At 47.3% G+C, this 26,096-nt stretch overlaps 1 protein-coding gene across 1 annotated transcript in view; it reads right to left on the minus strand.

Moving 5' to 3' along the window:
* SLC13A3 (solute carrier family 13 member 3) overlaps positions 1–21,532 on the minus strand; it is a 36,227-nt gene extending 14,695 nt beyond the window's left edge. Inside the window, exons 1-8 of the mRNA XM_039699794.1 lie at positions 21,379–21,532; positions 11,658–11,923; positions 11,168–11,331; positions 6,667–6,733; positions 5,754–5,939; positions 4,757–4,882; positions 2,432–2,527; positions 612–716 (exon numbers count right to left, since the gene is read on the minus strand). Coding sequence (XP_039555728.1) covers positions 612–716; positions 2,432–2,527; positions 4,757–4,882; positions 5,754–5,939; positions 6,667–6,733; positions 11,168–11,331; positions 11,658–11,923; positions 21,379–21,489 — 1,121 coding nt within the window. The 5' untranslated portion in view covers positions 21,490–21,532. The remainder of the gene's footprint in view (positions 1–611; positions 717–2,431; positions 2,528–4,756; positions 4,883–5,753; positions 5,940–6,666; positions 6,734–11,167; positions 11,332–11,657; positions 11,924–21,378) is intronic.
* Positions 21,533–26,096: the final 4,564 nt, after the last annotated feature.

Here is a 26,096-nt window from a genome sequence, read left to right on the forward strand (position 1 = left end):
CCACCCAGTAAAAACCTTAAGCATGTGTTAGATTTAAGGAGTTATTAACTGATGAGGAAAATGTACACAACTACTTTGTTATATTAAGGAAACATTTATCAAACTAGGATTTTATTTGAAAAAACCCACCAAACTATGAAGGTCTCTTCTTTTAAGAAATAACAACACCCTCTTTGAGCTCTAGCATCCCCTAACTGCTGTATCTATTCATCTTCAAGGTATGGTTGTCACAGGGGACACAAAGTTGGCAAACAGACAGGACAGCACTCAGAATCAGCTCCTGCCATTCCTCTTCAGTCTTCATACCACTGGTGAAATCAGTGGATTGCCTAAAGAACTCAGTATTTTACTGTAAATATACCTACAAACAGCATTCCCAACATTAAATCCTAGGGATGGCCTCAAACAGACACATCACAACTTCCCACTGCGTCATGCACCTCCTCTAGGAGCCAGAAAATGCAAAGTTGCCTGTGCTACTTGATGCTCACTTAATTTATTCAAGGAAATCTGAGTAATAGTGTTAAGCAAAACAATCAGAAACTCAGGAATGTCAATGACTTGGAAATGTTACTGCAAAATGGCAGAGTGGAAGGAAAATAAAGTCTTACCCTGGTGCAAACAAGCTTGCCCAGCCTGGAATGAATTTGGGATCCCTGGAGAACAGCATGATTGCAAACATGCAGAAGAAGAAGAAAATTGCCTGTTCTGCAAACCTGAAATGAAAAGAAATGAGGTTAAAATGCTGATGTGCTGAAGGGGTGGATCCAAGCTAGGACAAGTACCCAGCTCCTGCTGCAGCACCTTGGCTGAGAAGTGAGACTGATTTTCTAAAACCAGCTACAGTGACACATTGGGACAGATTGTAAATCTGTTTGCAAATACTGCTGTTTGCCAGCAATTATCTCTCATTGGATGACATTAAGGAGAGGCAAGATGGAGACCAGGAATGTCCCAACAGTGGGATGCAAGGGTGACCCTCTGGGTGGGGCAGAGAGGAAGGGCCAAGCAGTTCCTCATGGTCATTCCTCTGACCATGTCCCTCCAGGATCTCAGCCAGGGATGGTGGCACTGCAGCCCAAGCCATACAAAAGGATGATTGAGATTCAAATCATACAGGAGACAGCAGGAACAAATTCCTCCAAGGTCAAAATCTAAACACTGTCCCTTAGACACATGACAAACAGCAGGGTAAAAGGCAATAGCATTCACTAAGTATCTAGTGGAGTTAAGGTTTAACCAAGGTTTAAGATGATGCCTCAAAACTCTTTTTAAAATCTCTCTGAGCACAGGCAAGGGCACACAAGCCCTTGGGAAGAGGCTGCTTGAGCTGATTTTTAGTTATGGGGTTGCTAATCAAATTGGTAGAGCTCAGCTTAATGGACCTTCCCACTCCTAGATCTCAAAGTGGGACTTTGATTCTTTCAGAGACATTTTGCAGGCTGCTCGATAATGTACTGAATGGAACAAATAAACCAATTTCTTTCATTTACAGCACAGGCACAGAGAGCTGTCTTTGAAGAACCACTCCATGTTCCACACAACAGAAATAATTACAATGTCGATAGCATGACACAAACATCACTGGATAGTCACAGCATTGCCCTGAGTATGAAAATATTATTTTACAGATGGTGAAACACAGACTGTTTAAGGAAAAACCCTTCAGTTTCAACAGTCTTCAGTAGTCTTGGCTGCCCAGAATATCAGTGGATGGTTGGACATATGCAGGGTTGGATTTCTGGAGATACGCAGCTTTTCCTGCTTCCCCCTTTTTCTTGGCATTTCTCAAAAGTCTAAAACTCATGTTTCTTTCAGCTGGTGCCTTACTCCAAAATATAATCCCCATCATTGCATTTTGTACCAGCTTTTACTTTCCTCATTTGACTAGCATAGTTGAGGGAATTATTCAGAAAAAATAATTTGTTCTATGGCATGGATCTGGCTTTTTCCTGTATACTTTCTCTGAGCTTTAAGATTCCTTAAAGTATATCCACAATCCATATGATTCACATCCATAATGTGATTCATCAGCCTTCTGAGCAACTGTCTGCTGCTTTGCAGGACAGGTATGCACAAACCCAGCCTATGTTGGTCAGCACCTAACTCACACAGAACTGAGTTTGTTCCTGGAGTAGAAAAATCATAGAGAGTAATTAAACAATCCAGCATTAATTCCCTCTGTACCAGGAATGTTGCTCTTCAGAAGATTTGAGGGAAAGCTGCTATTTGCAATTATTCATGCTAGCAAAGGTGAGGAGGCTGGAGCGTGCAAAAAGCAAAGTTCAGCAGGTTACAAACAGACTGAGTAGAAATATAGGTGTAATTTTCTTTAAAAAGCTCCATTCCCCACAGTCCTCCCTTCTTAAACCAGGATATTTCCAAACCCACTTAACTTATTTCTCACTTCTATCCCAGCTTTACAACTCACTTTGTTGGACCCAGTTTCTGATAGTCCTCCTTTATCACCTCCTTGGCTCTGGCTTCTGCATCCACTCTTATATTTGATTTTTTTGTTTTCCAGCCCCTGCCAAGAAACACAATTATATTTTTACATGCCTCTGACCTAAGTAACACAAAGGAAATGCATTTTCTATGCAGCACATGCAGATCTCAGTGTCCATCTCCAACACCTGCTCTTCAAGGTTCAAAGAGCTGCACGTCTGGCAGCACAGTTTGTGTTATCTTCAGATTGTGAAGACTAACAATGAAAATCTCTGCTGAGATAAAGGTAATAAATCTTTAATTTTTATGTTCTTTATCTCTGCATTCATACAAAGGAGACCCTGCAGAGGTGAGGAAGTTTCCTCTCATTTATATTCTGAACTGTTTCCTCCAGCATGGGCTGTGATTGCCAAATGAAAGTCCCAACATTGCAGGATTTCCTTGTCTTCCTTCCAAGCAAGTTACCTACTTGGACAGAACGACTAGGAATAGGGTGACACAGAAAATTAATCTGTCCCTTCATTTTTCAAGTCACTTGTAATTTCCTGGGTGATCCCAGGATGCTGCTGAGGATCAACAAAAAATGTGAGGAATTTCTAAGTGGCCGGAATGTTAATGTGCTCCTGGCTAAGCCTCTTAGCCTGGCTGCACTGACTGCTCACAGTTTGCTCCTTTGGAGCATGTGCATACAAATGATATATTCATATATTCATATCTTGCTCTCCATCTCCCATCACATCCCATGACACTGAACCTGGTTTCTAACACTGTGACCTTGATTAAAGCTACAACCCCAAATTTCTGTGTCAGACACATCTGCTCATCCTGCCCTTGATTCATTTATTGTTTCAAAGGGTGGCTGGATGTTCTATAGAGATGAATGGTTGATCTTTCAGAAGCTCCTGCATTTCAAGTTCCTGGCCCTTTAATTTCTTGGGTTTTGGGAGATGTTATTAGCAGCAGCCTCATCTCAGCCAGCCCACTCCTCAACCTTTTTAATGCCTTTTGGATTCAAGCAGAGCCCAGTTGCCCACCTGCCCGTGCCCAGCTGCAGACACCCAGGACCTGCCCACAGAGAAATCCAGCACTATCCCCAGGCAGTTCAGCCCAAGCAAGGCTCCTGTGGAGCCCTGGCTGTACTTGAGGAGCTCTGCAGTGTCTCCTCCACCACGGGGGAATTCTGGCATCCGTGCTGGCCCAGCAATCCCAATGGAGCCGAGCCCTGTGCTGGGGACGAGCCAAAGCAAACACAGAGCATCACGTCCCTGTGCTCCACAGCAGCTCTGCCTTTCACCAGGGCTTTGGCCTCTTCCCTCACCTGAGGGGCTGGGGATGGGCCATGGCCAGCCCTCGCCAGGGAATTCAGCTCTGCACAAGCCCTGGCACACGGTGAGAGCAGCACAGCTCTCGCAGTGGGAGCCAGCCAGGCATCACACAGCACACTCAGAGCCTCCTGAGAAGCCCCACCAGCAAGTCAAGGACAAGCCTTTGGCATTTTCTGGATTAAAACTTTCCCATTGATCTTTTTTTCCCCTATGTCTGAGACAATGTAAATATTTGGACACCTGTTCTTCTCTTTCCCCTCTCCCACATTTGCATTTTAAAGTCAAAACAACAATTAAAGGCTTTTCTAAATATCACAAATTCTGCATGGTCCCTGGAGAAAGCACGACTCTGACTTGGTTACCATCACTTGTGAGAGCGTGGAGGGGGGAAAAGGTCTCCACATGAGCAGCAGAGCAGTGCTGCAATCGCTTTAGGTTGTGCACACTGAGGGGTTGCATGTGCCCAACAAAGATTTACCGGAAAAACATGTTATTCTCAGTTACAGATTAACACCTTGTTGTAAAATTAAGCCCTGTTGTGAAGTAATCTGTTCCAAACCCAGCTTTTTGCCCCAAGAAGAAATCCTTTCTCTGTCATGGGGAACTAAGATTTTATCATGGTGCTCAAAGCTAGATCCTGCTTTTCCTTCTGTCATTAAAAATGTGCCATTTACCCTCCACAGGCCAAAGTCAGGAAGTAAAATGACCTTTAAAATTATACATTTAACTGAATTAATATAATACATAATCTGGACAAATATTTTGGTTGGATAAAGTATATGTAACTATGAGATATCTTTAAAACCTTCTTGTTTTATATCAGTTTTTTAAAATTAGATTACTTGTTGTGGGATGGACCTGCTAGAGTTAGTTGTAAATTCCCCTACTTTCCAGGACATGATCCTGGGTGATATCAGTAGATTTAGGATGAGAAGCATCCTAAATGAACACATATTTCATAATGCTAATACAAAATATCAACATACCTCAGGTTAATTCCTCCATACAGGATGGAGATCCATAGCCATCCCATGAGAAGAAAAATCAGCATTAAAGGAAATGCAAACATAAACCAAGAACCAAAGTTCACCACATCACATTCTGGAAAATAACTAAGCAAACGGGAAAAATCAAGTTAATGCAAGATGGGAAAGCAACCCTTCCATCCATGGGTAAACAAGCATCTGAAATCAGCAGTGAAATATCCCACAAACCTGCCCCTGTGCATTTTAAAACTGTCCCTGTGACTTATCTGGACATAAGGAAATGTGAGGAGCATTGTGTTGGGACAACTCCCAGGACACCCTGCCACCCCCATCTCACCCAGCCCAGCTGTGCAAGCCTGCAAGGAAAGTTCTGGAAATCTCTCTCCAGCTGGACAATGCCTTCATGCAAAGATATTCCTGAACACCCAGGAATAAATCCTGCTGCAGAAACTGCTGGACAGTCTGGACATGAACCTGGCAGGGATGCTGCAGTGCCCAGGACAGGCTGTATGTGCTCCTTGTAGAGGTCAGCAAGAGTAAGAAAAACCTGTGGGCACCTGGGCTGGCACAAATCTCTGCTCCCATGCACATAGGAGGAATCTTTTATGACTAAGAAGCAGTGGGTTCATTATTTTTCTTTCTCCCATACAGCAGTAGCTATAATTGCCCACAAAGCACTGCACAGTCTGCTTCATCAAAACAGTTACCAGGTTAATGGTAGGTGTGGAGTCAAGTCCCATTAATTCAATGGGATTAAAAGCATCAGTGAGGTGAAGCACACATGCTCCAGCTTGGCTGACAGCCTGCCTGGCTAGGCTGGAAACCTGCTTATTAAGTCTTAGGCTGGTGCACTCCCTGCCTTCATCTCCCAAAACATTCTGGAAGAGCATGAATTTTCCAAACCAGCACTCAGCACAGAAAGGAGTTTCCTGCAGGGATGAAGAACATGTCTCTATCCTGCAGGATTTACAAGGATCCCCAGGACAGCCTCCCATACCTCTTCAGCTGTCCCAGCAGGATGAGGTTTGGTGCAGTTCCTGTCAGTGTTGCTGTACCTCCAATGCTGGCTGCATATGGGATTGAGATGAGGAAACCTTTCCATATGTTGGTTTTGTATTCCTCCTCCTTCTTTAAGTCTGAGAGAGCATCACTGGAAAGCTCCTTCTCCTCCGCCAGATCTTTGCTTTAAAATAGTCCAAAAGAGAATCCGGTGAAAGCCCTGGTTTAAATACAGTGCAACCACTTCAGAGCCTTGACAGAAGGAAAATTCCCCGTTTTTAGAAATCCAAGCTACCCGTGTGCTCAAGGACACTTAGCAGCCCAGTGCTGCAGAGGGGTCTGCTTGGTGAAGTGCCACATGGGACTGGCAGCCTTGCAGAGGGCAGGGCACCCTCAGAGCCATCCACAGGAGCTGAGGGTGCCTGTGCCTTGCCCAGCCCCTCAGCAGCTTGTAACACTGAGCATAAAGTCCACAGGACTGCCAAAAGGAAAAAGAACTAAAATTTGATAGATTTGAGGGAAGAAACATCTGTTCCTGTGTTCCTGAAAAGATGCTTCCTCCCCATCCTTGTTATCAAAGCAGGACCATCACCAGTGTGCAAATCCTGGGGGGTTTTACATCACGGACTTCACACATTTGATGTTCCTGAGAAAACCAAGGCACAAATCCCCAGCAGGAGACAGCCCTGGCTATGATTTCAGAGTGGCTGAAAAAACCTCTGTAATGATTTGGACATGCAGAGGGATGCTGGACACACAGAGGAAGGTTTTTATCATCAGGCTGCTAGTGACGGGGATGTTCGGTATAATCAAAACATTGCAATGATTGAATTTCAAATTCCTAACACTTGGTCTTGCTCAGGGGATAATTCTCTCTCAACTCTCTAATACAAACTTTATAGTTAACTTACTCCTCAGTACTTGCCAGAAACTGCATCTCAGTTGGTACAGTGTAAAGTTTATTCTGCTGTAAAGATGCTGAAAAAGAAAGATGAGGACTTTAAAACAGTTCAAAGCATCTAGAAAATTCTCCTTGAACCAAACAGAGGGACAGAGGAAACAACTACCACCTTAGAGGAGAGGCTGTGCAAATGAAGGGTGAGCTCACACCAAGGGGATGGGGTCAGGAGCTCACACCTGGCAGGGATCAAGGAGCCCTCCTCCCCCTCCTCCTCCACTGCTCCAGCCCCACCACAGCACCCAGCTTCTCCTCCAACACCCAGACACTTGGTCCCTGTACAGCTTCTGCCACAGGCCGGCCTTTGGGATCTTCTAACACAGCCCAGACTTCCAGGACATCCCTTACCAAGTCATGGGTTTGGGGTAGGTTTTCTTGGGGGAGGATTAACCATAATCATTCTGAGGAAGGAACACTGTTGGGCTTTGTTCCCCAAGACACAGCAGGAGCACTTCCTGTCACTGAGCTTCATTCCCATTTGGTGAGAATTTCACACCCTGCAGACATCTAGTGCAGTCACCCTAAGGCTGTAATTCCTTCTTTAAAGACAAGAGTGAGACACATTTGGGGATTTGGTTTTGTAAAAACCAAATTTGGGGATTTGTCCTCCAAAAGCCACCCTGACAGCAAAGACCATTCCAAGCCCAGCATCCTCCCCACAAATGCCAGACCCTGCAGGCTGAGCAGCCAGCCCCAGTACACCGGGAGCTGCACACCACCTGACCACACCAACCCATGGGAGAACTCGGAAATCAAAACATGGAAATGCAATACAATCACTCTCTGTTACCAGACCTGACATTAAGGCTTGTGGTATTTGTGGTCATGACTTGACCTCCTGAGGCTGGGAGATGTGCTAAAACCTCATTTTCCACATTCCTCACAGGACTGGAGCACTTGTGTTATCCACCTTCAGCACAGGTGGCCCTTCCCACCCCTGCTGGCCCTGCTGCCTTTCCTTGTCCTCTCTGGAGGTTTTGGGGACAGAGGTTTGTGTGCCTGCGTTTCCCTGTGCTCTGCAGACAGCTTCACACAGAGCCCAATTCCTGGTACTGCCACCCCAGCAATCCCCAAATTTCCTTGCACCCCTTCTTAGCCCAAAACCCAATCCCCTTCCACCCAATATGACCTAGAGATCAAAAGCATGAGAGGAGCCAGTGGTCAAAGTCTCTGGACTCACTCACGTGTGCACCAAGACCCCACTGTGCTCGTTCCAGCTCAGTGAACCAAGGATTTTTGCAATGTCATGTTTTACACATGGCTAATTTACCGAATTGGAGTTAATTGGCTTGGACACACACATGCTGAGCTGTCATCCCAACCTTTCCCTGATGAAGGGGTGTAATTAGAAGGATGAACATTAACCCATGGCTGACTGTTGGTCCCTCAGTGGATTTAGCCCAAAGGCTCTCACACTTCTGCCCCACTGAAGCCCAGTCCTGGCTCTACCAGGCACATTTCATTCTACCTCAGCATTTTCTAATTTTTTTTTTTCCCTTGGTAAGCTCAGACTACCAGCCCATCTCAGCAGGACCATCTGTGAGTTATTTTTCAAGGAAGGATTGCAAAGGTAGCCATGCAGAGGAAAGTCAGGCATACTGCAGAGATTTTCCGACAAAATTTATAAAAAAGGAATTCCACATTATTACAGGTTCGTAAGCCAGAAAAGGCCAAAGGTAACAGAGCTTGGACTCAGCTGTACACACCTCTCACAGAGCAGTATGAAAATTCTGTGGCCATTTCACCAAAATACCTCATATACCTTAGAGGCAGAAATGCTTTTCCTAGATAATTTTTGCTTTAATGACATTTTTAATGTTTCTAAAAGGTTGAGCAGACCCAAAAAGAACTATTTCCACCCACTGAGGGATTCAGGCAGCAGTGCTGTGGCCACACCCTGCCAGCACTGTCTGGGATTAGGCAGTCAAAGCAGGCAGCACTGTCCAAAATGCACATTTCTCATCTACCCCTTTAGAGACATAATTTCCAAATCTGACTCAGTTACACCTCAAACACTGAATGCAGTTTATCTTTTGCAGAATATTCTCTATGAAGGAAAAACAGAATGGAAATATTTTCTTGTGATTTTTGCTTGGAGATATTTAAGGTGCTCAGAGAAATGAAATATTGCCAATGAGGGTTAGTGGGCAGGAGCAGGTGAGAGGTCAGGCTTGCTGGCACAGCAGATTCCAGCTTGTCACACAATTATTGCTGGAGATGTCAAACAGAACTGCAGGGCTCACCTCCCAAAGGAAAGTTCTAGAAGCTGAAAAATATCTGTTGGTGTTAAATTTATACCCCTGCTTTCATCCACGAGAACCAGCTGGGACTTCAGCCATCCAACCTCACTACCTGTGCTCCTGCATCAGAGGCCAAGTGTGTGAAAATGAGCATATTATTACACCCAGTTTTAGCTGCCAATGACACAAAAATGTAAGTATTTGCTGATCCATAACATGCTGCCCACATGGTTGAGCATGGACGTAAGTGATTGAAAGCTTGAAATTCTCTCATCAGGAAAAAAGTGTCACCAACTGAGCAGAGATCACTTGATTTCAAGCACCATGTGTGGAAGCAAAGTCCTACACAAAACTGGTTTCATGCACTGGTTGAGATGTTTTTGCTGTAAGTCAAATGCATCGAAATGTCACATATTCTTTATTATATTTTAAATTGTTTTTAACCACCCAAATTTATTTTTTTGCCTCATGGACTCTACCACGGTGTTATAAAACCAAGTCAATTGGCAAATGGATTTTATCACGTGCCATTGTACAAGTTTTCTTCCACATACACCTCCCTTCACAAATGAATCTGTCTTTTTTGGAGCACAGATCACAATTCAGAGAGATTATAAACATTTAATAAACTATGAAATGAGTATACCTTTTTCTCTTCTCCACTTCTAAGTGTAATATCAGATTCATCACTTTTTCAAGGAACTCAGCTTTGCTCATCCATTCAGAAAGATTACAGAAAAGGATGAGTCTACCTTGGGACACTAAAGTTCAAATAAAAAGTCTACATAAAAATGCAGATTTTGATGCATGAAATGTACATTTTACAGGTGATTCCTCCTTTGCCTGTATCATAAATAACTTTTAAAAGCCTTTATCTAAAAAAAAACAAAAAACCCCACACCAAAAAAACATAATCACACCATCACATGATATTTGCAAAGCATCCCTTTATTCATTCTTCTACCTGCATGCCTCTCCTTTGCTTTAACTGGTTTCTCTTACCACTGCGAGTCAAGGATGTTAATTCTGTGCTTAACATTGTCTAGAACAAGGTGGGGAATCTTCCTTTTATGTGTTCCCAAACTCCACTGTATTTACAGCCACAACTAGACACTCAAAATTCAGAGGCTGGGGACAAAAAGGTTAAAAGCAGACTGACAAAACACAGAACAGGAAATTATAGCAAGGAAATCAGTGAGTTTGATTTTAATAGATGTGAGTAGTCAAAAATTCATAAAGCAAACATGATAAAGCAACCTGGAGTGCAAATATCTCCTGATTGCTAAACATCAGTGATGAATGATTAACTGTATCTTTATTAGATGTGCACATGTTGGAGCCTTCTTCTGGGGACTCCTTTATCCGCCTTAGGACTCAGTGGGAATTAAGAAGCCATTGCTTTTAAATCACAGAGGCAGGTTAATTACTAATTAGTGCAAGAAGAAGCAGAAGAAGAAGAAGAAGAAGCTGTGAGTACTGCTCCAGCTATCAGCAACAGCTGCAAAGGGGATGTCAGGATGTCATTTCTGGATTGCTGTTTCTCATCACTGTCTGCCAGAAGCCCAGAGTTCTGGTGAGTGGATTGTGAAGAGAGGGCTGGAGAAAGGTCTTACCTGGCCACATCCCCTGACCTAGCCTCAACCTGCTCAGGAACACCACCAAGCAGCAACATGGAGATGGAAAAAATCACAAAGCACTTCAGAGACAGATCTTTAACCTGCCAGCCTCCCCTTGAGTCCTTGCCTTCTCCTCCAGCTCAGGCTCCAGTTCCACGGGTGAGCAAACAGGAAAAGCAGGGAACACACGTGTCCCAAGTGCACAACAGCTCTGGATCCACAGGGAGGGACCCCACTCATCACCTGCCCTATCCACAGCCCTCCCTGGCTCCAGCTACCCCCACAGCATCCCTACAAATCCCACCACCACCGTGCCACAGAGCTGGACTTTAACCTGTGCCAGCAGCCAGGTTGGCTGGGCATTGCCTCTTTGGTTTTCCTGGCCAGTCATTAGCATTGTCTCCTGCATGACATGAGGAAAGGGCAGATAAAGGGGAGTTTTCTGCCAGTATTCTTCCACCACGGGAATAAAGCCCTGAGATCAAGCTGCAAGCTAGTGAACATGGTATTTGTGCCAGTGAAGTCAATAAAATGGGGCAGATTTGGGAGCAGCAGGGCAGACCTCAGCTGGCTTTTACTACTGCCCTGTCTCAATTACCTTGGTTTTCTTCATTTTCCCTGTTCATATCCTTAGAAGTGTCTTTGTCCCCAAAGAGGCTTTTTAAAATTGCATTTGCAATTGGAAGCATCATAGCAGTGGAGGCAGTATTACTTAACCACATGGACAGGAAAGACGTTGTCAACATCATCCCTAAGATTAGTCTGAAAGAGAGAAAAAAAGGAAAAGCTAAATTTCTTCAGTTTGGCAAGTTCTCTGACACATGAGGAGGAAAAGCTCATGTGCAGAGATAACAAAACCAATACCAAAAAGGACTTCTCTGACCCTCCTGAAACTGGATGGAGCACAAGTATGGGGCTGAACCCAACGATTCTCCCTGTGCTGCACTGGCCCAGGGGCAAACAGCTGAACAAACACAATAAACTGGAGAAAAGGGGGTGTGGACAACCCCCACTATTGCAGCAGCACAGCAGAGCCTCTTCCCATGCAGCTCCCACCCCCCAGGAGAACCCCCTGCTCCCGTAGTCACCTGGCTGGCTGGACTCCCACCAGCATGAGCACCCGGAGAGCAATCCTGCGGTGTAAATTCCACTCCTCTATGGCCGAGGCCATGATTAAACCACTGAGGAACAGGAAATTGGTGTCTAAAAAGTACTGTGGGCAAACTTTGTTAGATGGGAGGATCCCCAGGAAGGGAAAGAGGACGATGGGCAGCAGAGCTGTCACAGCCAAGGGCAGGGCCTCGGTGCACCAGTACAGGGCCATCAGCAGGATCACATAGAGACATCTTCCTTCCTGCAAAAGAGGGAGAGGAAAAGTGAGATGTGGCATTACAGAGACATTTTGTCACTTGGAGATACTTAGAGAAGCAAAATGCTCCAGTTACTCTCTTAAGGATACAGTACTTCTCCCAAATCAGTTCCACCAAGTTCAGCATCTTGCCCCCTACATTGTGTAAGGGGTTCAGGACTGATCTGAGACCACAGCAAAACCAAAATCCTCCCTGACTGCCTGATCTTCACACATGCTGCAGGCTCATAGGCATCGACCAAGGAACCTTTGGAGACCAAGAATTGTCCCACAATATTGAATTAGGGCTGGCATTGCTGCTGACATGCTCAGGTGTCTGACCCATTTAATGTTTGTGCTTTCCCTCCAACTTCCACAGACCATGCCCTGCACAGCTAGGCAAACACAGCCTTGGGAGATGTATGTTCCCCACATTTGCAATAGGCAGCACTCAGAAAGGTTTCCTTTCTTGGATCAGAGTCTCCCAAGAGATTTATGAGAACCCGTTCCATGGCAACAGATCCCAGCCCCTAGGGAAATCAGTAAATCAAGCACCCGGGTGTCACAGCACTTCCTGCGGGCAGGCATCACCCGGCATCACCCCGGCCTTGGCCAAGGCTGGCAGAAACCCAGTGCCCCCAGGCCACAGCATGAATTCACCCATCCACCCAGGAGGCACAAACTAGACCGAAGCCATTTGTCACCAGAGCCACGGCCAAAACAACGAGCGATGGAAGGAAGTGCCCGGGACGGGAGAGCCCAGCGCAGAGCTGAGCTGGGGCACAGCAGGGCTGAACAGGGATATTGTCAGCAAGCACAGGCAGAGAGCCCACAGCGCTATAAATAACTGCTGAGCATCACTTGGAAGCCACAGAACTATTTATTTTATCACTTTTCCAGCTTGTTGAGCAGGTTGAATTGTGAGTCAAAGGCACCACTGTCCCTCCGCTGGGACCTTCCTCCCCTGGGCTGCTGAGGGGGAGATGATGGCTCTGCTCCCTGCCAAGGCTGGGAACAGCGAGGGCTGGGGACTGTGGGGAGCTCCATTTTGGGGAGAATGGGATCTCAGCCCCATCATCTGAAGGTTCAGCCAGGCACCAGAGCAGGTACAGCACAGCCACATGTGCCTGTTCACCTACGAACAATTGGCTGCAGGCCTGGGCTGAATGAGGTCAAAACCAACATGGATTTATGTTCACCACATCTGCAAGTGAGGGTTTGAAAGGTGGACAAAATTACAGAATTCCTGATTTTCTTTTGGCACCCAGGCTTTGCTTTGACAAGGGGTCCTGCTAGCAAGGCCCCAGCACTTCAGTGAATGTGGAAACAGGAACACAGCAGAACTGAGTGTAACTGATTTTTTTTCATACATTAATTGTAGCAGTGTCAATGCTTCACATGAAGTGCCCAAGATCTGGATTTAAAGATCACTTTCAGACCTAATTTTAGATGCCAGTAAAATGACATATGAGAGTGTGTAAAGCAAAACCCTCAGGCTCAGCTCAGCCCTGGCACCTGGCAGCTCTCATGTGCTCCCCATGCTTCATTTCCCCTAAAGCAGCAGGACCAGAGCAGCAAACCTGGCAGTGATAAACTCTATCAAAATAAAGAATCACACTTTAAAATGTTTGCCACTAGATTAATAATTTAATTCCTGTGCCAACTGATAATTCCTCTTTACTATGATTCTTTTTATATGCCAAAGAAATAGCTTTGCTCTCATTAAGCTCTTTTCCATTTGATTTCCAAAGGCCATATGGATAATTTTTTTCTCCCACTGGCAAAATATTCTTCAGTTTCCCACAAGGAAAGTTGCACCAAAGTCAACTTCAAAGTAAAGTAAAGACACGTTTGCTCTTAGAGGAGTAGAGCAACTGAAAATATTCAACAATGATACAAGAGCATATCAGTGAAGCCTTTAATTGACTTTATAAAACAGATGATGTACAATTTAGAAAACTAATTATAAGTAATGGATATTTATTCTCCAGTGTATGGAAAATGTTCTGGAAAACACTGCAATGAGACACAGCATCAATCTAATAACTCCTCCTCACTGCAAGATCAAAAGCCAAGGGGTAAAAATGAAAGAGGGTGGAAAGAACTGCTATGTGAAAGGCTTCCCTGAATTTTTGAAACCTATATGGATCAACAGGAAACCACTTGAAGAAAGCAGTGGTGCTGTTTATTCTACCCTAAAAGAGCACAAATTGCAGCCATATTGAAAAGGTTTTTGAGATAGGGCAACCATTGAAAAAAAAAAAAAAAGGAAAAAGACCAATCCAAAATAAATTTAACCAAGCAATCCCCAAAATGAAAAAAAAAAAAGTCATCAATAAAATTGAACCATATCCATATGAAATTTTTGCTTTTTGATTACAAGATATTTTGTAAATGTTAATCAATTATGTCCCCAGTGTTTGTTATATTTGGTTAGTTCACAGGCAATAAATGCTAACAAATGTTAGGACAATGGTCCTTTAGGGATTTGGCCAAGGGTGCCCCTGGACAGGCTGAGCTGAACTCGCTGCTCTGTGTGGAACCATCACCTCCACATGATCTTTATCCTCCCATCCCTTGGCTGCATCCCTGTCAGGACTCCTCTTTCTTGTATCTATATTTTTCAACAGAATTCTATCAAAGTTCATGGTGACACATATGAACTTTAAAATGGATCTTGTGATCAGGTTAATTTTGTAGCCATTTAATGATTTCCAGGAAAGCACTCGTGGCTCTGGACTGCAGCAGCTCTTCTTCCTGTTGCTCAAGAGCCTTGGGACCGACCTCTGCCCCTGCAGACACGGATCCTGTCTTTGCTGCACTCCGAGCACTGGGGATTTTCCACCTGGGGGGACCTGCTGAGCTGTGGCAGAGGAAGCCAAGGCACGAGGCTGTCTCCTGTGGGCAGGAGCCCTGGCGGTCTCCGGGAAGGGCAGATGAGGTGCCCCAGGGAAGGAGGCTCTGGCAGGGAATGTGGGTCAGGAGGGGCGGGCTGGCTCACCCAGGCACAGCCACCAGTCCCCACTGCCAGCCTGGAAGGGACACCAGGACCTTCACCTGGACCTTGTTCCCCACCAGAACCAGGGCACACAGCTTCCCCACCCGGCAGACTCAGTGCTCAAAGCAGCCCTGCCTTGGCACTGCCAAACTTTGGGTTTTCTCCATCAACCCCTGAATGCTGCAGGGTCATCACAGCCCCATCAGCCACACAGGCTCCTCCACCACCCTCTAACCAGCTAAAAGAGTGGCAGACAGGGCTCCTCCAGGACCTTGATACCAATATACCAAGAGAGATTTTGGCTGCACTGGAGCTTCTCAAGCCCTTTTATCCCTCTGCTATCACAAAGAAACATCCTACCTGTGATATACAGAACTCCTTGGAGCAGGAAAGAGGCACTGAGTGATCTCATGGCACAGCTGGAACTGTGCTACCAGCCCCACTGTGCCCACTGCCTGCTCTCCAGCAGGATGGATCTGTGGATCTGATTTCTACTAAGCCAGCTCCTGCAAGCATTATGTAATCTGGACTCAACCCAAGCCCTGTTTACCAGCCTCCCTGCCAGTGGAGTCGTTTTGCTCCCTCTGGCTATTTGCAGAGTGGCTAGAAAGGGCCAGTAACACAGGGCCACAAAGCTGCAAGAGCTTCAGGGAATCTATTTTCCTCTGCTAAAATGGTATAAAGCTTATTAAACACTTTTATTTAAACTTCTTGAGGTATTTCATAGTTGGCAAAAAAAATTTCTCTCTTAAAATGAGACATCTGAAGCTCAGATAAGGTGGGCAAATGGAGTGTGTGGCAAAAAGTCACCAACTCAACAAAGAGCAGCCTGGTAGACTCTTCACTGCTCTTGTCAACTTTCACACATCCCATACACACAAATACCACATTAACCACCTTGGCTGTGGGTAGCCAGTCATGCAGCTGTGTTGAGCTAATTATATATTGTGATCTCCTACCTTTTTTTTTTTTTTTTTTTTTTTTTTTTATATTTCCCAAGGGAGGCCACAGATCAGCCTGGCATGTGGTCAGCATCCCTGGTGATCTCCATCTGTACTGGGGCTTGTAGAAATACACCCACCCTATTGGTACACAACAAACTCTTCAGGCAGCTCTTGAAAAACTATTGTATGGAAGTTGTCTGAACTTATAGATTTTAAAGTAGCCAGGGTTAGATGTATGAAATTTTAAATTTCTGTTAGTTACTATCACAGTAAAAATATTTATTATCAGTCCATTTCTTATGCTGTAGGATTGCACTATCAGAATTTTGCTCAGTATAGAACAAAAATGCTTCACTGAATGTGGCTTTTTCTGCACTGTCCATCTGGCAACATTACATTTGTGTTCATCACCCTCAACACCCTGCCCAGGGATTTCTTCTGTATCTCTTTTCATAGAACCACAGAAAAAAGTAGTTTGGAAAAGACCTTTGCAATCATAGAGTCAACCATTGCAGACACAGGCAGGAATCAGGCAGACATGTTTTATATGCAGTCGTGTTTTCCAATTAATATTAACTCCTGTCAATAACGACTTCCCTTTCCCCCAACCCAAGCATTGCTGCTTTCACACCCTCCCAGTGCCAGCTTGCTCTTTGCCAGGCTGGCCCTCTCTCTGGGCTGAAGCTCACAGAGGATGTGGTAAAATGTAGTCACTGTACTTGCAGTTATCCCTCCCTTTCCCCACTGAAGTTCTTGCTCTCATCTTTTAACCGACCATTGCTTCCAGGTTTGTGAAACTGGCCTTCCCAAATCACCACACACAACCACTGCAGAGATGGACTTTGTGTATGAAATGTAAAACCAGGCCACAATCACTTATTTCTCTGCCAGGCTGCTCTCTAGGCTGTTCCCTGCCTGTCCATGCTCCTGCTCTGCTCTCCAGCCAGGATCCAGCTCCCCTCCAGCGTGCAGGACAACCCACTCCCACCTCCTTTGTCTACATTTGCATCACCCCTCTGCCCACAAAGACGCCCTTCATGCTCTTTGCTTTCCAGTGCAAGCAGTGTCATTTTTATTCTGGAAGATCTTAAAGTCTCCTTGTACTAACCAGGAGGACCCATCACATCCAAGTTAATTTTAAATTGCTCTATGGCCACTGAGGAAGTCAAGTCTGTTTTCTGAAGGCACTGGGCCCTATTTGCCTGCTCAGAGCTCCTTTTAGCAGATTTGGCTGCCTCAGCTGTTACCAAGCCAAGAGGCTGTAGACATTGAGTTCATTAGAAGCTGTTGGAACAAGCTCTTTGCACAGCTCATTAAAAGTGCCCCCATGCCCCTTCCAGCAGAACAGTTCCTCCAGCCCCTCCTGCCCTGCCCCAGCTCTTTGCAATCATTCACAGCCCCCCGAGCAGGGGGGTCACAGGCACTTCCACTCACGGGACAAATATCCAGCCATTTCAGCAGCACCCAGAGCGAGAGGTGACACACAGAGCCCTGTGCAGAGGACTGGCTCCTGGGAAGTGGCTCCACAGAGAGCATTTCCTTCTGCTGCCTGATGGACACAAAGCACTGTTCTACACACAGCCTGGGCTGCACACCCTGAGGTCTCAGCAAACACACCCACAAAGCAGAAATTTCATTTCTCTATTTAGCAGAAAGGAGGCTGTAGACAAAACCATTTACACCAGCCTCCCTCTACACAACCACCACCTACAGAGGCCATCAATTAAAAACAAGGGCAATTAACATAACAGCAGCAGTGCCAGCCCTGTCACCACACCTCTGTGAAGGGACTCACACAGGGATCTGGAGAAAAACCACTGCAGAGTGACAGCTGGCAAGAGCTCTAATCACAGCTTGAAGATGTGGCTGCTGGAGTCCATCACCAGTAAGCAAGAGCAGACCTGATGGATGATTTTTCTCTTTTATGTTTCCAGGGGGATGTCACTAAAATGTAGGTTTCCCTGAAAACCCACTGCACCCACATCACAGGGTACCACTCAGAAAGGACATACTAATCCAAGCAGCCACAGCCACAGTGTTCTATCAGCTTTAAGTCATGAGTTCCTGGTCTCCAGATCCAAATGAAATGCTGCCCTTGAAACCAAAGCTGAGGTGGCTTCTTATGGTGGCAATCCCTTGGGAGATTAAAATTGCTGAGCATCCCAGTAGGGAGAACATAAATGGTGACATGATGTGAGAGCAGATTTTTAACATCGACAGAGCAGGAAATTGCTGCAGAGGTGCCTGTAAGACACGTTCTCACAGGGGAAGGCTCATCCTGAGACCAGCAGAGGCTGATTCTCCTCTCCCACCAGTTTCTGCTGCACCCTGCCAGGCAGCATTCCGACATCCCAGCAGGGCTCTCCAGCCTGTCCAACACTCCCCATTCCAGATGCACAAGCACTAGGCAGCATCACGGCTGTCACAGTGACTGCACATCACCAGAACTCCTCCTGCCCCAGCCTGCTGTCCCTGGATGCCCTGCCTGGGACAGCTCCCAGTAACTCCAGAGCAGCCCAGTCAGTTAGTTCCTGCTGGACACCTGCAGCAGCTCTGACGACCTGGCTGCCCAGGAGAGCTGGGCTGCAGTCCCATGGCAGGACAGACCAGCGAGGGCATGCAGCCTTTGCCATCACGTGCCAGGACAGCTTCCACACTCTGCCACCCCCGATCCCCTGCTCCCTGCCTGCTGACCCCTGTCCTGTTCCTCCCCCTGGTTCTCACAGCCTGGTTAAAAGCATAACCTGCTCCTTCCTCTCCCTCAGCCCCTCGCGGCTCAGGCTGTGGACAGGGGGTCAGGCGAGCTCCAGACGTCAGAACTTAATCCCCTGTTGATGCAACAGCAAGTTTCTTTTCTTGTTGAACAAGTGAGAGAGTTTAGTGTTGAAACCCTGGATGAATCATTGACCCCCGAACATGAACAGATACAGCTGTGTACAGGAGTTAACAGCTACAGGTTCCCCCCTATGCCAAACCTTGGGAGAACCTGGGGAAGCTGCAGTTTGGACTTGCTTGAAATGTTCACTCATGTGAGCATCCAGGTTTTGACCAGCCAGTGCCACTGCTACCACCTGTGATGTTTTAAAATCCATGAGGAATGAAGAACAAACCCCCAAGGCGAGCAGCAGAGCAGTCAGCTCTGCCAGGGTCTCCTTCCATTACCACAGCTGTATCCCTGCTTTGCTGCCTGCTCAGCTGCAAACATTTCCACTTTCCCAACACCATTTTTTCTTCAATAAAACAGCATTGATCAGACCACCCTGTCCACGAGCTCCTCCACGGACTGCACCCTAGAGTGGACTAACATCTCACTGGGGAGCTGAGCGGGAGCGAGCAGCACCATCACACCACAGAGACATTTTTTAGTTCTGTACATGGACAGGAATCCCATTCCTGAACATCCAAATCCTTGTACTGCCTGTGTGACACTACACACTTCCACCAGCACACAGAGCATCTAGATCAAGGCCCTTCCCACAGTGCTGGGTTCATCTGTGATTTCTTCTCACAAACAGACATGAGCTTGCACTCAGCATACAGTGCAGCTGCTCCCTCTTTAATCTCATCTCACAATTTTACCAAGTGCCAAAGCCAAACAACATGCTATTAAATACACTTGAAGTCATTTGTTCAGCTATTGAAGATTAATGTAGAAATGTAACTATTCACTTATGAATCTGCAAGGGAATTTAGTACCTGTTGTGCAACGTGTTTTCTGCTCTTTGAGGCAGACATTCAACACAGTCCTATTCATAACTCAACCAATAATATAAAACAAAGAAAAAAGTGACATTAAATCCAAATAAATGTCACTTTTAATATATGGTGCCACTAAATAAAGCAATGGTCAATCTATATTTTTTAATTTAACAGGTGTATTTTGTACCTCAAAGGAGAATGTTTCACCTGACAAGCACTGAACAGGCAGAACTAAGTGCCAGCTTTGTGTCCTTACAGTACCTAAACATTCTATATTCACTACATACTGATCATTACTTATTTTCTGATGTTAAAAAAAGTCATTCTCAAATGGATCTGAGTCAGAATATGAGGGTGAAATCTGGCTCACGCTGAAGTCAAAAGTGCAAAATTCCACAGTGTCTTCACTGCCCTGTGGACTTCCACCCAAGGCTCAGAGGTTCCTGGTGCACAAGAGCTGTGCAAAAAAATCCTCCAGCCCCCAAAGTCTTGCCACAGATTGCTTTATGTGCATCTCATCACATGCTAAAGCACAAACCTTAAGAGGAGACCAGTTTCCACATTTGCAAGACACCACTTATCTTACTCACAAAGCCTTTTCAGACACAGCACCAAAGGTCCCTGAGAGTCACCCAGAGCGGGGCAGGCACTCCCAGCCCTGCAGCACAACAGCAGCACAGCCCTGCAGCCCCCTGTCACTCCCATCACTAAGGGGATGTGCCAGCGATGCCAGGCAGCCTCCCAGCACCGGGCACCTACCTTCCACCCCTTGGCAAAGCCCGGCCCTGGGTGATGCTGGTTTTGCCTCAGTTTCCCCAGATGCCATTTGGGCACTACTGGTAAAAACTACAGGGCTCTTGGGTACCAGCAAGAGGCACTGATCACTGCCACAGAGCTTGAGCTGGTACGATCCTCCCACCTCCCAATGTCTGTATAAGAAACATTAAACAGAATTCACATTACCTATCCCTTCTTCCCCCTATAAACACAACATGACCACAGGATGCCCCCTCCATTCGCACCTGCCCGGGATGGCTGTGGCATTAACTGATTTGTTACTGTTTGTGCAAAATTACATATCTGCTGTTAAGAAGAGGGAAGGGAAAGGAGGAGGTCCAGACCAGGAGCAGAGTCCTTTCAGATGGAAGCACAGTCCTGTCTCTCTTGTATCACCACATTCTGATTTCTTGTTCCTTGTGTGCCAGTGATTCGTGGTTTGTATAAGGGGGATGAGGGTTTCTCACATCTGCTTTTTAAACCAATGCATTCGACTCCAACTTCCTTGATGATCTAGGAAACTGTATCAAGGAGTAACTCTCCAGAGAGCTGATTAATTCTGAAATGGAGAGGCTTTTCTGTCATATATGGCACTCAGAGGATGCTCCTGAAGTACTAAGGGTGTCACTTTGCTTTCCCATTTTTCTCCCCACCACTCAGCTTTGTCTAGCCTTCACTTGCAAGAACCCAGGCGGCGCAAAAAAACTGCTCCCTTGGCTTTGATCTCATCTTGTTCCAAAAGGGCGAGGAGCCGTGCAGCCCGCTCTGCTCCCCGGTCCAGCCCCGCAGGCAGCGGGGTGACCTGACCCCCTCCCGAGGCTGCTGGGGCGAGCGGTGGCACGGGGCAGCCGGGCTGTGTCCCCGCTCCGTGTCCCGCAGCTCCCGGCGTGGAACGCCGCTCCATTCCCCCGGAGCCCCCGGTGCCGCGTCCCCAGGGCGCTCTCCTGCCCCGTGCCCCGCTCGCTGTCTGTCGCTGCCCGTGCCCCTCGCCCCGCAGCGGGGTCCCCAGCCCGCAGCGCCCACCCGGGGTCCCCCGGCGGTACCTTGGGGGGGAGGCTGAGCAGGACGGGCACCAGCGCCAGCGGCGCGCACAGCAGCACCACGAACCTCCGCACGCTCCACGCCTTCTTCACCAGCGCCCCCAGCGCCGCCATCCCGCGCCCATCGCCGCATCCACCCGCGCACCCGCTTTATCCCCCGGGAACGGCCCTCCCGGTGGGCGGGACACCCCCCGGACCCCCCGCCCTTCTCCGCCCCGCCACGCCCACCGGGAGGGGCCCCGCACTGCGCCCCGGTACACCGCCTCCATCCCCTACACCCGCCCTTTATACGGCCCCTACATCTCCCTCCTTTCCCCCACCTCGCCATTTCCCAGCCTTTCTTCTTTTCCTTTTTTTTTTTTCTTATTAAAAATAAGCAAACACAACCAAACAAAAGGTCAGCGGCGCGGAGCGGGATAGAGCCATGGGAAACAGCGGAAAAGCAAGAGGCAAAGTCTTGGCTCACACAAGTGTGAGCCCCAGCAAGCAAGCGACGAGCCTTGACTGTACCCTGGGTGTCCTACGGGCTGGACCTTAAGGATGCTTCATGAGTCAGAAAGAAAACACAAAAGCTGCCCAATTTCAACTCCGAGGGTGGATTTTCTTGCCAGCTCTGCCCTGTATCGGGGCCATCAGAAAGAAGATGGGGGAGTATGTGGGGCAGGACAGGATTCCCTCTCCTGACTGCAGTGAATCTCAGCAGGTGCTGGTCTCGTCTGAGTGCAGTGAGAGGCAAACAGCACAGGAAACTGAGCTGCTCCACTATCAAGATGAGCAAGAGATCAAAGCCAAGGGAGCAGTTTTTTTGCGCCGCCTGGGTTCTTGCAAGTGAAGGCTAGACAAAGCTGAGTGGTGGGGAGAAAAATGGGAAAGCAAAGTGATACCCTTAGTACTTCAGGAGCATCCTCTGAGTGCCATATATGACAGAAAAATATCTCCATTTCAGAATTAATCAGCTCTCTGGAGAGTTACTCCTCCTTGATACAATTTCCTAGATCATCAAGGAAGTTGGAGTCAAATGCATTGGTTTAAAAAGCAGATGTGAGAGAACCTCATCCCCCTTATACAAACCATGAATCACTGGCACACAGGGAACAAGAAATCAGAATGTGGTGGTACAATCAGCAAGAGAGACAGGACTGTGCTCCCATCTGAAAGGACTCTGCTCCTGGTCTGGATCCACCTCCTCCATTCCCCTCCCTCATCTTAACAGCAGATATGTAATTTTGCACAAATAGTAACGTAACAAATCAGTTAATGCCCACAGCCATCCCGGGCAGGGGCTGAAGGGTGGTGACATCACCACCACTGCGGCTCTTTTCCAACAGCAGAAGGGACACAAAAGCTTTTGCCGGGCACTGCCGGGGCCGCTGGCAAGGCGAGGATCCGGCATCCGCCTGGCGCCCGGCCCCGCGGCTGCCCTGCCCCGCTGGCACCTTCTCTCGGGGCCCAGAAGAGAGCACAGAGCTGACCGAGAGGAATCCTTGAGGATTTTCATCTTGCTTTTCCTGAACTGCTCAACAACATGAATACTAAGTTTTCATGTCAAAAGTAAATGAGATTGCTGTGCAGCCTCAATGCCACTACAGCTGTGGGAGCAGAAGCTGCTTCATTGCTGGGGAGAGGATGGACAGAGGGATGGCTGAAAGCAAAATTCAGGCCAGTAAAACAATGCAACTGCTTACAACAGGTTCAGCTTACCCAAAATCCCATCAGCCAGAGAGACTGGGATCCCGTGTTTGAGTGTGTGCCACATGCCAGACCAAAGGAGCTCTACAAACTTCTCTCAAAATCAACCTTGAAAGTTAAAAAAAGCTTCAAAACAATAACAACGGGCACAGTTTGTTCTTTCTCTTCCAAGGATACACATTTCTGGCAGTGTGCAGGGCGAGGGGACAGGCAGCAGGATCCCCTGCAGGTCGTGGCTCATGCCGGGACAGCCCCTTCCCCAGCCCCTCCTGGCCCCTCTCAGCTCAGCGGGGCAGATGCTGGCTCAGCCCGCAGAGCTTCCAGCTGAACCCACTGTGCAGGGGCTGCATGCTGGTTCCCTGGCCTTCAGAGGGGAATTAAGGTTTAATTAAGGTTTAATTAGTTTGTTTTCTTGTAAACTCCATCTCTATTACCCCCATTTCCAGTGCCAGCAGCAGCTGCAGGTGCCCTGTGCTTTCCCTGCCATCACTGGGCTCAGACCACTCCTGGGCTACTACTTAAAGTAAGTTTAGTTTATTGACAAAAGAAAGGTGCTGTGAAGTGCCCAAAGGGACCACTGTGGGACACAGCTTGTGCTTGGGCCAGGGAGGGGCTTTATTTATCTGTAGTGACCCTCACAGAGTGAACCCTGGCTTACAAATGAGCTTTTATTGCACTAACTGGGTTCTCTATCAGCAGTGATGGGAGAAGAGGCTTACAAAAGGTTATCAGTGTTCTGCATCTTGCAAAACTGGAAAATATCAATTTCCTGTAGACATCAAAGCCTAAACTATAGAAATGTTCACTGAAAAAAGCTACACCATGTATCTTGTATACATAGTTTTTACATACACACAGTAACTGCCATGACAGAGCAGCCACTGTCCAGAAATCATGGCAACAGCATTCCCAGATTATTCAACAGTGTCTCCATCCCTGTTCCTTGTTTGTATGGGTTTTTTGATGTTTCTTTTTTCTCTTAGTGCTCCTCTAGTTCTCCAACTCATATTTATCTCAAAAAAAATCCCTTAGCTCCATTCTGCCCTCATGGCACCAGTGGGCAAAACAGAACTTGGTCTTATTGCCAAGCTAAAGTCAGGCTGGTTGCCAAGAGCTCCCTACTCCCAGAAACTACTGATGATGTCAGATACCAAAATAAACAGAAAGGCAACTCCATCAATAATCAGCAATTCCCTCCAAAATACTACACTGCACTTTCTGCTGAAAAAATGCCTCTATTTCCATTTCATTTGTCTTTCCCTCTTTCCTTTCTTTCCTCTTTCCACATCTTGTCTGCACCTCCTTGTATTCATGGCATTTTTGAGTGATATCCAGAGGCAGAGCAAGGTCAAGCAGGTGCTGGGAAGCCTCTGGAAATGAAGCTGTTCCCCGCAGGCCTGGAGCTGATGCCCTGAGACAACAATTCCCTTTTAAAAGCAAAAAATGCAGGCAGAGAAAGACCCAGAGTGATCAACTGTACATCCAGCACATAGCTGTAAATACATCCTGCTCCAAGGTTTTCCCTGAACATACAGGTTTTCCTGGTGCTAGTGATGGTGGCAGAGAGACCCCCAGTGGCTTCATGCACCACCAGCCACCCTTTGTCACATCCCACAATCTCGGGGTCCCCCCAACAGGCGAGCAAGAAGGTTTTGGAGGGGCTGAAGGACATCACAGCCTTTGGGAGAACAGCCCCTCTGGGTAGGATATCACCACTTCCAGAGTTTGGAAGAATATTGGTGGCTCAAAACTGGATTTGCAGCAGATAAAGTATTCAGGAAAATGAAAAGAAGAGAAGGAAGGAAGAGAAGGAAGAGAAGGAAGAGAAGGAAGGAAGGAAGGAAGGAAGGAAGGAAGGAAGGAAGGAAGGAAGGAAGGAAGTATTTACCTTACAAGAATGGACATGCAATGCACATAAAGCCTGAGTGTTAATAATGCAATGGCAAATTATTTCAATAACAACAATGATAGTAATTGAAACCTCTGTGCTTATGAGCACAGAGATGCACAGAAAGCTAACACAGCAGCATGTCAAGCTATTCCCAGCCAACAAAAACTGGAACCTCCACCTGCCCTGTGAACCAGTCAGGGTTTTCATCCAAGGAGGTGCTGCTGCAGACACAGCTTGTCCCAGAATCACAGAGGGAGTTGGAAGGGGCCCCCAAGGATCACTGAGTCCAACTCCTGAGGGACTGATATAGCTGAGGCTGCAAGAAGATGTGAATGGACACTTTGCATGTCCAGAGTGTCCTTTTTGCTGGACACGAACCTGCTGTGATTTTTCCAGCTTCAAACAGCAACAGTTCAGCATTCTCTACAGCAATCCATCTGACACACCAGGCTGAGCAAGAGGAAATATCAACAAGCCCTAACACAGATGTGCAGAAAGTAACGCTTATATAACAACGAGGGGTTTATCACGCAGTGAAAAAACAAAACATTTTGCTTTTCATGACCAGTAATGTCCTGCTTTGTTTTGGAGCTCCATCCCAGAGCTGATTTCAGCAGAGGCCAGTTCAGGAGCCCCTGCTCCAGGCCAGTCCCACGCACAGCTCCCCGGGAGGGCTGGCCTGAGCACAGGCACCGCTCTGCCCGTGGAAACCTCCCGTGGATCGGCTTTGTTTCTGCTCCGCTGTCCCGCAGGGAGAGCCGCATTCTAACAAACACGACGATAGCTGGAAACAGACTGCTTCAAAGGGCTTTGCAAACAGAACTCGATCCTGGCATCACCGGGAGAGGTGAGAGCGCTGTTTGTACAGATGGGGGACGGCGGGCAAGGGGGGGAGGTCAGGCTGCTGCCTCCCCTCCGCGGGGGCGGCACTCGGGGCTCAGATCCCTCGTTAGGAACTCGTGAGTGCACATCCACCGGCTCCCGCAGCCCGCGGGACACCGGGGAGCACCGCACCATCCGAGTGTCCGTGCGTGCTCCGGGTGGGCCGAAGAGCAGAGGTGCAGCAGACAGCAGCTCCTCGTCCGTGCCCATGTGCCACACGGGGAGAAGCACTCCGGGCACGCAGGCACACGAGAGCTCC

This window comes from Passer montanus, unplaced genomic scaffold (genome assembly GCF_014805655.1).
Source record: "Passer montanus isolate IOZ18808 unplaced genomic scaffold, ASM1480565v1 scaffold139, whole genome shotgun sequence".
Lineage (NCBI taxonomy): Eukaryota > Metazoa > Chordata > Aves > Passeriformes > Passeridae > Passer > Passer montanus.